Source organism: Esox lucius, chromosome 5 (genome assembly GCF_011004845.1).
Source record: "Esox lucius isolate fEsoLuc1 chromosome 5, fEsoLuc1.pri, whole genome shotgun sequence".
NCBI lineage: Eukaryota > Metazoa > Chordata > Actinopteri > Esociformes > Esocidae > Esox > Esox lucius.
This window is the reverse complement of record NC_047573.1, coordinates 16,059,001-16,071,445: the sequence shown is the minus strand read 5'-3', so window position 1 is coordinate 16,071,445 and position 12,445 is coordinate 16,059,001. Positions and strand designations below refer to the sequence as shown.

The window sequence follows — 12,445 nt, the reverse complement described above, 5'->3', positions numbered from 1 at the left end:
CCACAATCACTTACCTTCATGGCCACATCCTCCACTAGTGGAACAGACATTCAGGAATAACAAACAGGTGACAACAATGGAAAATAACAAACTCCAAGGAACAGACGCAGGTCTCCAGGGAACCGACCAATGTCTCCTGGGAACAGAACCAGGTGTCCAGGGAACAGGTCCAGTTCTCCTGAGAACAGGTCCAGGTCTCCAAGGAGCAGCTCCAGTTCTTCAGGGAACAGGTTCAGGTCTCAAGGGAACAGGTTCAGGTCTCAAGGGAACAGGTTCAGGTCTCAAGGGAACAGGTTCAGGTCTCCAAGAACCGGTCAAATTTTCCCGGGAACAGGTCCAGTTCTCCAGGGAACAGGTCCACATCTCCAGAGAACAGGTCCAGGTCTCCAGAGAACAGATCAAAGTCTCCAGTGAACAGGTCAAGGATATTTATTTTGAACAAGGCAATATACAGTGGGGAGAACAAATATTTGATACACTGCCGATTTTGCAGGTTTTCCCACTTACAAAGCATGTAGAAGTCTGTAATTTTTATCATAGGTACTCTTCAACTGTGAGTGACGGAATCTAAAACAAAAATCCAGAAAATCACGTTGTATGATTTTTAAGTAATTAATTTGCATTTTATTGCATGACACAAGTATTCGATACATCAGAAAAGCAGAACTTAATATTTGGTAAAGAAACCTTTGTTTGCAATAACAGAGATCCTACATTTCCTGAAATTCTTGACCAGGTTTGCACACACTGCAGCAGGGATTTTGGCCCACTCCTCCATACAGACCTTCTCCAGATCCTTCAAGTTTCGGGGCTTTCGCTGGGCAATACGGACTTTCAGCTCCCTCCAAAGATTTTCTATTGGGTTCAGGTCTGGAGACTGGCTAGGCCACTCCAGGACCTTGAGATGCTTCTTACTTACTCCTTAGTTGCCCTGGCTGTTTGTTTCGGGTCGTTGTCATGCTGGAAGTCCCAGCCACAACCGATCTTCAATGCTCTTACTGAGGGAAGGAGGTTGTTGGCCAAGATGACGCGATACATGGCCCCATCCATCCTCCCCTCAAAACGATGCAGTTGTCCTGTCCCCTTTGCAGAAAAGCATCCCCAAAGAATGATGTTTCCACCTCCATGCTACACGGTTGGGATGGTGTTCTTGGGGCTGTACTCATCCTTCTTCTTCCTCCAAACACAGCGAGTAGAGTTTACACCAAAAAGCTCTATTTTTGTCTAATCAGACCACAAGACCTTCTCCCACTCCTCCTCTGGATCATCCAGATGGTCATTGGCAAACTTCAGATGGGCCTGGACATGCGCTTGCTTGAGCAGGGGGACCTTGCGTGCACTGCAGGATTTTAATCAATGACGGTGTAGTGTGTTACTAATGGTTTTCTTTGAGACTGTGGTCCCAGCTCTCTTCAGGTCATTGACCAGGTCCTGCCGTGTAGTTCTGGGCTGATCCCTCACCTTCCTCATGATCATTGATGCCCCATGAGGTGAGATCTTGCATAGAGCCCCAGACCTAGGGAGATTGACCGTCATCTTGAACTTCTTCCATTTTCTGATAATTGCGCCAACAGTTGTTGCCTTCTCACCAAGCTGCTTTCCTATTGTCCTGTAGCCCATCCCAGCCTTGTGCAGGTCTACAATCCTATCCCTGATGTCCTTACACAGCTCTCTGGTCTTGGCCTTTGTGGAGAGGTTGGAGTCTGTTTGACTGAGTGTGTGGACAGGTGTCTTTTATACAGGTAATGAGTGGAGAACAGGAGGGCTTCTTAAAGAAAAACTAACAGGTCTGTGAGAGACGGAATTCTTACTGGTTGGTAGGTGATCAAATACTTATGTCATGCAATAAAATGCAAATTAATTATTTAAAAATCATACAATGTGATTTTCGTTTTATTTCTGTCTCTCACAGTTGAAGTGTACATATGATACAAATTACAGACCTCTACATGCTTTGTAAGTAGGAAAACCTGCAAAATCGGCAGTGTATCAAATACTTGTTCTCCCAACTGTATCTTGCAGCAGTGCAAGATAACAAATCAAACTAAAACAATATCCTAGCTGCTCACAGAGCCCCTGTCTCAAAATTCTGGTCCCTCTCTGAGACAGTTTAGCTCTTTACCTATGTGAGTTTAAACAAAAGACTAGATTAATTTCCCCTCACTCATGGTGACCCATTATGCCTGTAGCATCCTACGAGTCCTGTTCCTGTTGGGTCAGGTGGGGTATTCCTCTCAGAGCTACAGAGTTCAGCCTGTCTGGTCTTGTTCCAGAGAAAAGGAACAGGATACACAACACATCTGGAAAGGTCAGGTTCAATAGCCATCAGCAAGACTAAAAGCTAATTGTAGTCAGGTGTGTTCAATAAGGCTATTACCCTTCTGGACTTCGCTACTTTGGGAGCCTGTGAACATCCACATATCGGCCCTCACACACCCACCCTTTTACTTGGATTCATATAATGCCTTTCTATAGATATACAGAAAACACCTTACATAGTAAGGGGGAGACAGGTCTAAATTAGTTTAAAGTTACAAGGAATGGTTCCATTAGGTGTGATGATGGGCAACGGTACACCTGTAGTATTTCAGTGTAAATAAATAATTTCTGGCTGAAACGGAGTGGCAGTACTCAACCATTAGTGACAATCTCTCTCAATTAGAAACAATCAATCTCAAGGTGAGGGAGAAAACAAGACATATTTTGAATTTTACTTTCCCCAGTGGGGAGGAGGGTGATGGCTTTAGGAAATGACTTCATAATACTGTCTTCTGTGACAATAAAGAAAGAAGGGCTTTAACAAACATGATGTATGAGTCAGGTTATGTTCCATCTCTAATCAATGAAACAGTGAAAGTCAAGGGAATGTGTCACTTTGGCAATCAGCATCTTTACTCTACAGTGAGTGTTAACACACTTGTTTCACGTAATGTCATGAACTTGGTAGATACACCAGCCTTTGAGTGTTTTGAGATAAAGGAACATAGTTCTTCTGACTGTCCTGGAAGAGGCTAGGATCTTTAGAGGTGTTCAGATGACTCGGAGAGCCAAACTGGGGAAGTGTTTAGTTTTTTTTACAAGTAAAATGGCTGTTCCAGTTAATTTGATGTATATAACCCACAACCCCAGCAGTCTTTCTCAGTGCAAAGTTCCAATTGCTGGATACCCTCACACTTGCTTGGATTCCAATAGAAATTACACAATACTTTCTAAGACAATATTCAGGTTGATTGAATTTAACGGCAACCAGCGGCAATGGGAAAATCTCATCTTGTTGTGAATATTTAAACTCACAGTTTTTGCTCCCATTGACCGAGGTCTGTTTCCTGGTGGAGAGGCTGCTAGGGACCTTCCTGTCATCATCCTCTTTAGTGTTTTGATGACTTTGCCTGTTCTCCTTACTGGGGGCAGACAGGCCAGTTGCTTTTACTGCATTCATGTCCCACGATGCAATGTTGTGTTCCCTTCTGGACTCCTTTACTCGGGGTCACCCCCAAATCAGTTCCCCTGTCAGAGAGAGAGAGTACAAATGCTGTCACTCTATAGGCTGATGTATCTAAGGCCACATACAACTCCCTCAGCATCTGTCCAGTTCAGGTTCAAAATAACTACAAGTCAATTAAAATCCAACTGACATCACAATATGAGACATAAATGTACTGTTCACACCACCGATACACTTACCACATCAAGCCATCCCAACTTTCACTGTAGTGGACCTCACAGCCTTTAGAAATAATGCTCAGAACAACACTACAGTAGAGTAATGAGAGTATATGGTCACAGCAGAGTAATGAGAGTATATGGTCACAGCAGCATCATCATGATGTTTGGAGTCCTGCGCTCAGTGGATGAGAGGAATGACTACCAACATCAGGGAAGTAATATTTGATAATTTCTCCAGTTTCACCTGTAGAGTTCAGACCTCTCGAAAATGTGCCTATTATAGACAACACAGCAATGAACTGACAAGGAAAGGAAGGGTGTCCCTGCTCTGTGTCCCTTTAAGTTCAGATGCCAGACTGACTGATATCTGGACACTGACTAGGTCTAGATAATCTCATATAGTCTGAAATAATATTACCTGCTGCAAACGAAGCATTGTGTGGAGTAAAATCACAGGCTAAAGGACAGCAGAAATGTGATTTCTTTTCTGCAGCATATCAAGAGAAGGCTGTGCATAGTCAGGGACAGTTGGTAAAGGGGCTATCTGTGTCTGCGTCATAAAAGCTGACATTATTTCAACCACATAAAATATGCATCCAAGCTGAGCTGAAATATTATCAGAAACATGTTGGATTGTTTTCATAGCTTTTCATTTCCTTAAAACCAGTCTAACTGATCGTTCTTGTTATTGCTGTTTCTCGCTGGCTAAGCGGCTTTCCTTCACAAGAAGCCTGGATGAAACAGACCGATGTCAACTGATGTCAACTACAAGCATTTATTCTAACAATTTATGACAATATACTGGCATGCAAGGATTTATTTATTCCACTGTTTCTGCAGTAATGGGTAAATTATTATATTATGGAATTAAAATTATGTGACGTAGGCTAGGCCTAGTTGTAGCAAGAATTACATCAACTTTGATTGGTCTTGTTTTTCTAATGGCTTAAAATACTATAACGAACGTTTCAACTTCATTCAGACTGAATAAAACACATTTTCAAAATAGTTCTAGGATAATTGAAATAGTGAATTTATATCTTTTTGTATGTGCTTGTACATCTGCTTTATCTCAGCAATGCTCTCACTGATGAAGGAAATGGACCACATGTGTCAAACTACTTGGCTTCAAGTGAGCCTAGCTTTGCAGACGTTACTCTTATGTCTGAGGTCGAACGTGTGAGTTGATCATGTGAGTTGCTAAACATTTGGGAGACGCTACGGTGTAGTGGCAGCGTTGGTCTCTTTATTATCTTAGTGTGTTATGTTTCAACAATACAACATTTTGTATTGTCTTTGGTTTAAAATCCACCTGAGCCTAGTGGGACCTGAGACGGGTGACCGGCACGCTATGGGCGTCTGTTTGTTTACAGAGTTCCCACCAACAGACGCCTCCAGCTTCTCTTGCCATCCAATCTCCACCATCACAGCAGCCTACTTCTTCATTTACAGAATTTACAAAAAGCAGACCCTCTTCCCCCTCCGTACAAATATTAAACACACCACGGTCTCCAGATTCAGTAGCTTTGAGAGCCCCCACAACGTGGCGAGGTGACAAACGAGGCCCCTCACCCTTGTCCGTAGACGAGCCAAGCCTTCTATGCTGCTCTGTCTGGGCCCCGTACATCATGCTTCACTGAGGGGCCTCACAGGGCACCATAAACATACATCTGTGTTTTCTTTAATAAGCCCTGTTTGGAGGAGCACTCCAGTGCTTAGAGGACAATCATTCCCTCTTATGTCACGCCTCATAAAAATAGCAGAGGTATCAAAAAGCTGGGCTATGACGGAAGGCCTGCCCTGTTACATGGTGTTTCGTAACCAGAGGCCAGGCCGAGTTTGTGGGGAGAAAACTGTAAAGATCTGGAAAATAATGAAATTATGGGTTCAGAAACAAAACAAAAGTGTCGATTTATAATGCACACCTATTAGAAAGGAATGAGACAGGTGTAATGCTTCGTTCAGCTTCCCTGCCAATAACACTTTATAAGTTCAAACAATGGTTCCAAAGAAATCCTTTCCAAACCTTTTAACAATACTGCAAATAAATGATTCAAATAAACTTTTACAAACCTGCATGCTTTTATGAACTTTAACAACTTATAGTCATATTCGTGATATTACACATTTTCTTGACATATACGTAACTGAACATTTGCTTCATAAGTCAGAATTAGTCTCTCATGAAATAACGCCAGTCTTTTGCCGGGACTTGTCTATACATCCCAGTGCAAGAGAAGAGAGCCCATCGGAAACAGAATTATCTGTGTTGTAAGAAAGATACAGTATCTCCTCCCAAAGATATGTGTAGTGTAGGTTGAGCAGACAAAAAGGGGGCTTGTATACAGCACATGAACACAATCTAGGGGGAAACAATAACAAAGCCTAGCATTTACCTCAGAAACAAGACAACACTCACAGTAAATCACCCTCCATAAAACAGCAGAACAGAAAACATGCCTCTATGCACTCCTCCTTTAATGAGGTCTTAACTGATGGGCAGGAGGTTGAAAGCCCACCCATCACCATTGACCAACGGAACACACCCTGGCCATATTATATCACAGAGACAGCCCAACCAAGGCTAGAGTGGGACATGGTAGATATGGACAGAATGGATTTGAATGGAATGGTGTACTATGTGGCCTACATCGCTCAGCTGTAGAATGAGAACTACAGAGGAACGGAGACATCTCCTCAGGCCATAGACTCAGGGGGTACAGTCAAATGTAATTAAAGAGATGTAATTCCTGAATGGACATTTCAGGACATTTCTATGTTTGGAGCACCTCTACAGACATCCAGACAACTATGAAGATAAAGTAAAGGAAAATGTCTGCATCTTAAAAATACTATTATATGGTGATGGTATCTGGCTCCACAGAGTGACCTGGGACCTGAGAGACCCATCAGGAGAAAGAAATGTGGCTGGCATTTCCCTCAACTTTAGATGTAGAGAGGACATCTCTAATTTCAACATATCAGGGAAGATCTTTGTCATTTGTGTTGCATTTCAATTTTCAGTGGGTGCAATGGCTATTTAAATATACTATGCCTTAATACATTAGTTACACAGTTCATTTGTTTTCAAATGAGGTTTCTGTGTTATCTGAGAATTGGGTTTGAAAAAAAAAGATATAATTGCCATGAATTGTTTGCAGACTTTATCTGACTGGTACCTGCAAGGAATGTTAGCAACAGAGACAACATCAGTGGGTTTTATGTCTTAACGGCCGTCCAACAGCTGGTTATGTGGAGCAGTTCATTAAATAAGATAATGTTTTACACTTTTGTTGTTTTCATTTGATTTCATTATTTCATACATTCATATCATTAGGCCACACAGAGAGCCCGAGATTATTTCAGATAATATGAAAGAACCAAAAGCCCATTACAGGTCTTGTGATTAAACAAATCTAAATTGTGAAACCAAATGCAATTGTGTTTGTGAGATCAAAGTCAATACACACAAATGCCCACATATGTATGTATGTGTGTATGACACACATACATACATATCTTAATTAGCCAAGATTTCACAGTGTGGGCTTTCCTATACTGATCTCAACAGGCTCCAGGTTGATCTTAAAGGTTTACACCTAATATATCTTCCAAATACTGTCAAATAGGATCTTCACATAAACAAATTATTATTCTTGTTGTTTCTCCCTCGAATGTTGTCTTTTCTTTTGTCTTTGTTTTAATTCTCTCAAACACTCCCTGTTTTCTTTTTTCTTCCTTTCCAGTATTGGACCACCAGCTGAGCTGAGGGCTGGACTGATTTACGGCTGCATGCTTTTCATGGCCTGTCTTATTTATGTTGGGGTTATGCCAGGACTTCCACCACTGATTGGGAATATACTGAGGAAATGATACAGGAATTCTCTGCTGATGTTAATTGGGATATTGTTTCTTATCATATTCTAACAGAGTTGCTGATAGTTGCTGGCAAAAGCACCTTGAAATACTGTCTATTTAGTCTATTTATCTTATTCTTTGGACACCCCCATAATGTAAGATGAAATAAATATAATCGGTGGGGGCTGGTGGGGGGGGTGGGGGAGGGGGGATCTGAGCAACTTCCTTTTTTACCACTGAATAAAATCAGGGAGGACAGTTGATGGGTTTTGTTATGTGTGCACATGGGTATGTCACCCAATCAATCAATCAAACTTATTTTACATTCTTCTTAAATCAGCAGTTATCATATAGTGATTCTATAGATACCAAGTCAAAGATCCCAAAGAGTAAGAAACAACAAGTAATAGATGCGGAGTGGCTAGAAAAGAAACTCTCAAGTAGGGTAAGAACCTAGGAAAAAACCTAGAGAGGAAACAGACGCAGGGGGTGGCCAGTCCTTTTCTGGTGATGCTGGGTAAGGATTAGTACAAGACCTATTTTTGCATGTTCAGATGACAATCAATAAATACAGATGGGCTGTGTCCAGTATCTTCAGACACAATCCAGATCAGCAGCACAACCAGGTGGACAAGGACAGGGACAACCAGGTGGACAAGGACAGGGACAACCAGGTGGATTGTGAGCAGTGACAGCAGCAAAAAAGTCATTTCTGAAAAAGGTTGAGTGAGGAACAGAAGGGTTAAAATTAAGAGACCACTGCAAATTGAACACTTCTGTTCCTCAAAACTTTCCTTTTCAACTTTTTTGGAAAGGAAAGGAAAAGGTGCAGTGGTCTCTTAATATTTTCTGGAGCTGTATAGACACCACCGAAAAAATATGGATGAAGGATGCATCTTACCATACAAACTCAGAATTAACTGAATTCCATGGATTGGCTGTATTAGCTGCTATAAGTGTTAACGGAACTTTGCATGCCTGTCACCTATTTTTTACCGACATTTGTGTTCAGAATAGGTAATTTTTCTTAATATTTTTCCCCTTAACTTTATGTTTCTTGCTAACCCCCCAAAACTGGACAGCGCTGACCAAATTGCACCACTCTAGAGAGGTCCCCTGGCAAATCCGCAGTAGCAGGATCAAAACACTGGTCCTGCTATGACCTAGCTAATTACGTGGCAGTGACCTTATCACTGTGCCATTCTGGGGCCCAATTTAAATGTTGTCAAAAACACTTACAAAAACATCTGGATGACAATAGCTTAGGCTACAACCATAATGTAAAAACACACCAAAATAACAAACATGTCACAAACATGTCATATAAGTTCTGAAGAATTTAGGCCTACGGTTTTAGTGCCTGAAATTTAGAGAAGCAATACAAGGACTGAGACAAATCCATTCCAAACAGAAGGACTGTGTCAAGTGGGGTATACAGTCATCCGGGGGCATTAGATTCCTCCAAAAACACCTAACAGCCTGTTTTTTTTAAATTCTGGTCAATGTTTGTGGCTTTCCCCTTGTTTTAAACAAGCACCAGTGGAGTGTTAGGGTGAGTTGCATTGAGTATTAATCTCACTAAATCACATGGGGTTGATTCTCAGAGTTTTCTCCTGCTGTCTCACTATGTCCTAATGCTTCCTGCTGGGCATTCCATATAGCTAATGAAGTAGAAGAGGAGAGAGGAGCCTGATTCCAGCAGCGTGATAGGTAATATGAGATTGAAGTTTGAACCTGTATCATTGAGTGGTGACATACTCTGTTGTAAACATTACTCTTCTTGTTTTAATCAATTGTAATGTATTTCTTTGGCTTTACCTTTACATAGTGCCCCCTGGCAAGCAGAAGGCAGGCTTAGATTCCAAACTTTGAACCTATACTGCAAAAACCTTTGTTAGCAGCCAACCTTGTCAAAGTCTGTGGTTTGTGTAATAGATGACTACAACCTCAGCCCTTTCAAGTACTGGAGAGAAAGAGAGAGTATGTTAAAAAAGGTGGTGTTTCAGGATTTGTTTGAAAGTAAATACTGTAGACTCTGGACTAATGAAATGGTACCGGTTCTATGTACTCTGCGCTTTGCCGCTTGGACAAGTTGTTATAAAATGATTTTTTTAACAGAGGATTTGGCAAGATTTAGAACTTTTGCCATTCTATACTAAACAATGGCATGGGCCATATTGAAAATATTTACTTAATTCTCCAAAGTGACTTATGGCAACACTGGCCACTAAACAGAGTGTCGTGAGTGTTATGGCGTCAGGTGCCACGGACTGTATAAATACCGCCTGTACACTTGTTTATAGGAAAAGCCCATCTGGTTTTGGCTAACACAGGCAGCCCGCTCTGGTGACCCCTCAGTTTGTTCAAATGGAAAATATAACAGGAGTGTTTGCTAAGCAGGGATTGCAGCTATAGCAGTCAACTGTCAAGTGACAGACAAGACAATGTTGTAAAATACTGCAGACTCCAGATCTGAAAACCCAACCTCTCACAACCAGTAAACACACTGACTGGAGGCAGTTGAAGAACTATCAAGAAAAAATAACATTTTGTCAGAATTTTGGGGGAGGTTATAAATGATTGTAGTTGTAGAACAGTCTCCAAATGTTTCAGGGATGTGAGCTACTTTAGAAATGTTTCATGCTACTCTTTTTTTATTTTAGAAAATCCAAGGATCACAGTGTAGTCTTGAACTACAGTGTAATCTCGGGGTTATTGCATCTCAAAATCAACTTCTTGATGCCTCCTCAAAGTCAGCAAGCTCTTTTCAAAGGGCTGTAAGAAAGAAGCCCTTACTGAACCCAACCTACAAATTGCTGCATCTGAACTTTGCCAAGATAACTAGAAATACATTTGTGCTCATAGGTTTGCATACCCTGGCAGAATTGTTGGCATTTCTTTTGATCATGTCTTTTATTTAAGGATAGTGATCATATGAGCCATTTATTATCACATACTGTAGTTGTTTGGCTTCTTTTTAAATCATAATGATAACAGAAATCACCCAAATGGCCCTTGTTTGGCCTTGTTACAGACACACCATGTGACACACAACAGTGAAAATGGCAATTAAAGGTGAATTTCCCACACCTGTGGCTTTTTAAATTGCATTTAGTGTCTGTGTATAAATAGTCAATGAGTTTATTAGCTCTCACATGGATGCACAGAGCAGGCTAGATTCTGAGCCATGGGGAGCATAAAATAACTGTCAAAAGACCTGCGTAACAAGGTAATGGAACTTAATAAAGATGGAAAATAATATAAAAAGATATCCTAAAGCCTTGCAAATGATCAATCACTTATTAAGAACTGGAATATTCAGGGATCTCTTGATACCAAGCCAAGAACAGGTAGACCAAGAAAGATTTCAGCCAAAACTGCCAGAAGAATTGTTCAGGATACAAAGAAAGTTGTTGTTATAGTTGGGTTACAATAAGCCAGACAACACCTTGACATGCCTCACAGCTTCTAGCACTCTGCAATTTTGAGTGACGAGAGCAAAATAGAGCTTTATGGTCACAACCATAAGCGCTATGTTTGGAGAGGGGTCAACAAGGCATATCGTGAACAGAATACCATCCCCACTGTGAAGCATGGTGGTGGCTCACGGATAGTTTGGGTGTGTGTGAGCTCTAAAGGCACGGGGAATCTTGTGAAAATGTATGGCAAGATGAATGTTATCAGAAAATACTGGCAGACAATTTGCATTCTTCTGCACAAAAGCTGCACATGGGACACTCTTGGACTTTCCAGCACAACAATGACCCTAAGCACAAGGCCAAGTTGACCCTCCAGTGGTCCAGACCCAGACAAGGTTCTGGAGTTACCATCACAGTCCCCTGACCTTAACATCACTCTGGGAAGATCTCAAACGTGCGGATCATGCAAGTCGACCAAAGACATTGCATAACCAGGAGGCATTTTGCCAAGACGAATGGGCAGCTATACCACCTGCAAGAATTCGGGGCCTCATAGACAACTATTACAAAAGACTGCACGCTGCCATTGATGCTAAAGGGGGCAATACACAGCATTAAGAACAAAGGGTACGCAGACTTTTGAACAGGGGTCAGTTAATTTTTTTCTTTGTTGCCATGTTTTGTTTAATGGTTGTGCCATTCTGTTATGACCTACAGTTGAATGTGAATCCCATAAGAAATAAAAGACGTGTTTTGCCTGCTCACTCATGTTTTCTTTACAAATGGTAAATATATTACCAATTCTCTAAGGGTATGCAAACGTTTGAGCCTAACTGTATGTATGTTGTGGTAAAATGGGGGGAAAAAACTATTTGGCCATGCACACTATCGGCAAGTTGGCTACAAGAGGACTACATAGAAGAAAATAATCTATTACCCACTGTAACATATGGTGGTAGATCATTGATGCTTTGGGGCTGTTTTGCTACTAGTTGTCCAGGGGCTGTTCTTTAGAACGAAGGTATGATGAAGTTCACTAATTACCAGGAGACTGAAACTTGGCTGTGGATGGACCTTTCAGCAAGACAATGACCCCAAAAATGCATCACAATCAACACAGAAGTGGTTGCAGGACCACAACATCAATGCCTTACAATGGAATTGAAGAGTACACAAGCGTCAACCTAAGACGATCAAGGATCTTCAGAAACACTGCATGGAGGTTTGATCCAAGATTTGTTCAAAACTTGTCGGACTACAGGAAGAGGCTCAGTGCTGTCATCCACTCCAAGGGAGGTTTCAAAAGAGGCTTGGTGTGGTACGTGAAAATGACATTAAACTTCCAAATTGGTTCCCAACTAAGTTACTCATCAATCAACCTGTTGGAGACCCCTGTAATAAAAGTGTAGTGAAATAAAGAAGTTAAAGTAGCTGATGACTGTACAAGTAGACCAAATATGTCTTTACTTATTGTTTCAATAATATCTAGCTATGAAGGAAGA

The 12,445-nt window shown here is 41.3% G+C and overlaps 1 protein-coding gene across 8 annotated transcripts in view; it reads right to left on the bottom strand.

Annotated features, from left to right (window-relative positions):
• The window catches only part of myocd (myocardin), a 137,258-nt gene that overhangs the window by 54,739 nt on the left and 70,074 nt on the right, over window positions 1-12,445 (bottom strand). For all 8 annotated transcript variants that reach the window (XM_010891860.4, XM_020046678.2, XM_020046679.2 and 5 more), the window contains one exon: window positions 3,295-3,507. In XM_010891860.4, coding sequence (XP_010890162.2) covers window positions 3,295-3,439 — 145 coding nt within the window. In that variant the 5' untranslated portion in view covers window positions 3,440-3,507. The remainder of the gene's footprint in view (window positions 1-3,294; window positions 3,508-12,445) is intronic.